Below are 1,498 nucleotides of genomic sequence, written 5' to 3'. Positions count from 1 at the left end.
GATTCTCCCACTCCAGACAGACGCAGGTTAAGATCTTTCCTGGTAAGCGCATCTCATGGTGCTACATAGATTATTAGAAATGGGTTAAGAAACTGAAACTAAAGGGCCAGACAGTGTTTAAAAAAAATACAGTTTCCGTGTAATTATTTCTGGTAAAGCTAGCTGTGTGGGTGGCTGGGTGGCAGGACACAGTCCTGCCGCTCTTATTACAACAGGTACCTTATTCAGCAAGGCAGTCATATCTTGCTGCTTTTGTGGCTGGGACAGGACTGCCGAAAACAGAATCCTCTTCCCAAAATTCTCCTGTTCTTGTCGCCCTGCCTCTATTTCCTGCCTGGTTGTCCCATCTATATTTCCTGCCTGGCTACTAGCCAAACAATGTTTATTTAAAATATAATTGACAGAATACAGACCATTGTCCCACATCAGTTTATTACTTCAAACATCAAGGGTCCAACTGGCCTTGGTGTATAGTTATTGCAAAGAAGAACATCTACCAATGGTTCTAAAATTAAATACCTCAGTTCATATTCCCAAGCTATAGCTACATGGAAAATACTAACACTTTAAGATTTGAAAAAAAACATACATGTAATTACATGAAAATACAAAATTACATGAGTTATGTAATTTGTTTAAATATTCAGTGAAGCAATACTTTTCTGGTAGTACTCTGTATTGTAGTAATATGAACAGGTGGATAGCTATACCAGTATATTCAACATCATGGAAAATCTGCAGTAACTTGACAAATCCATACTGTCTGGGACTCAGGATTTGAAGTTGACTTACCTGTCCACAGCTATGGCAACCAAGGTGAAGACAGAACCCGAAACTGATATCCCCTGCACCAGCCCACTGATCTTGCACATGCTGCTTCCAAACGGCCACCCTGGACGGGAAATGGAATAGTCCTCTGAGGAGATTATTTTAATTCACTATATTGCAAATATGAACAAAAAGACAATAAATGAAAGCAGCCTCAGAACAATGTGTCCAGGCGCTGTCTCCTGGTAATTTCTTCGGACAGAGTGTTTCATTAATGTACTGTTCACAATGAAAACTAGCACAGCAACTATTACATCCGAGACACAATGAGAAATACTTCACACCTACTGCTGTATTTAATCCCCAGGGGAAGATTTGTTTTCTAAGTCCTGGTATCTCTTGAAAAGGTAAAAAAAAAAAAAAAAAAAATACAAATACACACCTTGCCCCAGCCAGGTAGCAGCTTAAAATGACTGAAACCCAAGTAAGTTTCTAGAGTGCAGACCATCAAACCTTTGCTTTAAGTGATCAAAGCAGCCAGAACATTAATTTTTTAATTTGGAAATACACCTCATAAATTGTGAGGAACTGGGAATTACATATGAAACAAATATACACAATGTGCAATTTGCATAACAGTGATGTTCAGAATAAAGACTTCTGATTAAGAGTGGAAGTATGGGTTGCTTACCCAAACCTCAGTGACTAGAAAAACAAGCTGTCAGAGCCG

The 1,498-nt window shown here is 38.9% G+C and overlaps 1 protein-coding gene across 1 annotated transcript in view; it reads right to left on the bottom strand.

The window, feature by feature from the left end:
• Nucleotides 1-1,498, bottom strand: part of Npffr2 (neuropeptide FF receptor 2) — a 47,324-nt gene that overhangs the window by 7,495 nt on the left and 38,331 nt on the right. Inside the window, exon 3 of the mRNA XM_026785277.1 lies at nucleotides 793-892. Coding sequence (XP_026641078.1) covers nucleotides 793-892 — 100 coding nt within the window. The remainder of the gene's footprint in view (nucleotides 1-792; nucleotides 893-1,498) is intronic.

This window comes from Microtus ochrogaster, linkage group LG1 (genome assembly GCF_000317375.1).
Source record: "Microtus ochrogaster isolate Prairie Vole_2 linkage group LG1, MicOch1.0, whole genome shotgun sequence".
Lineage (NCBI taxonomy): Eukaryota > Metazoa > Chordata > Mammalia > Rodentia > Cricetidae > Microtus > Microtus ochrogaster.
This window is presented reverse-complemented; position numbering and strand designations above follow the sequence as displayed.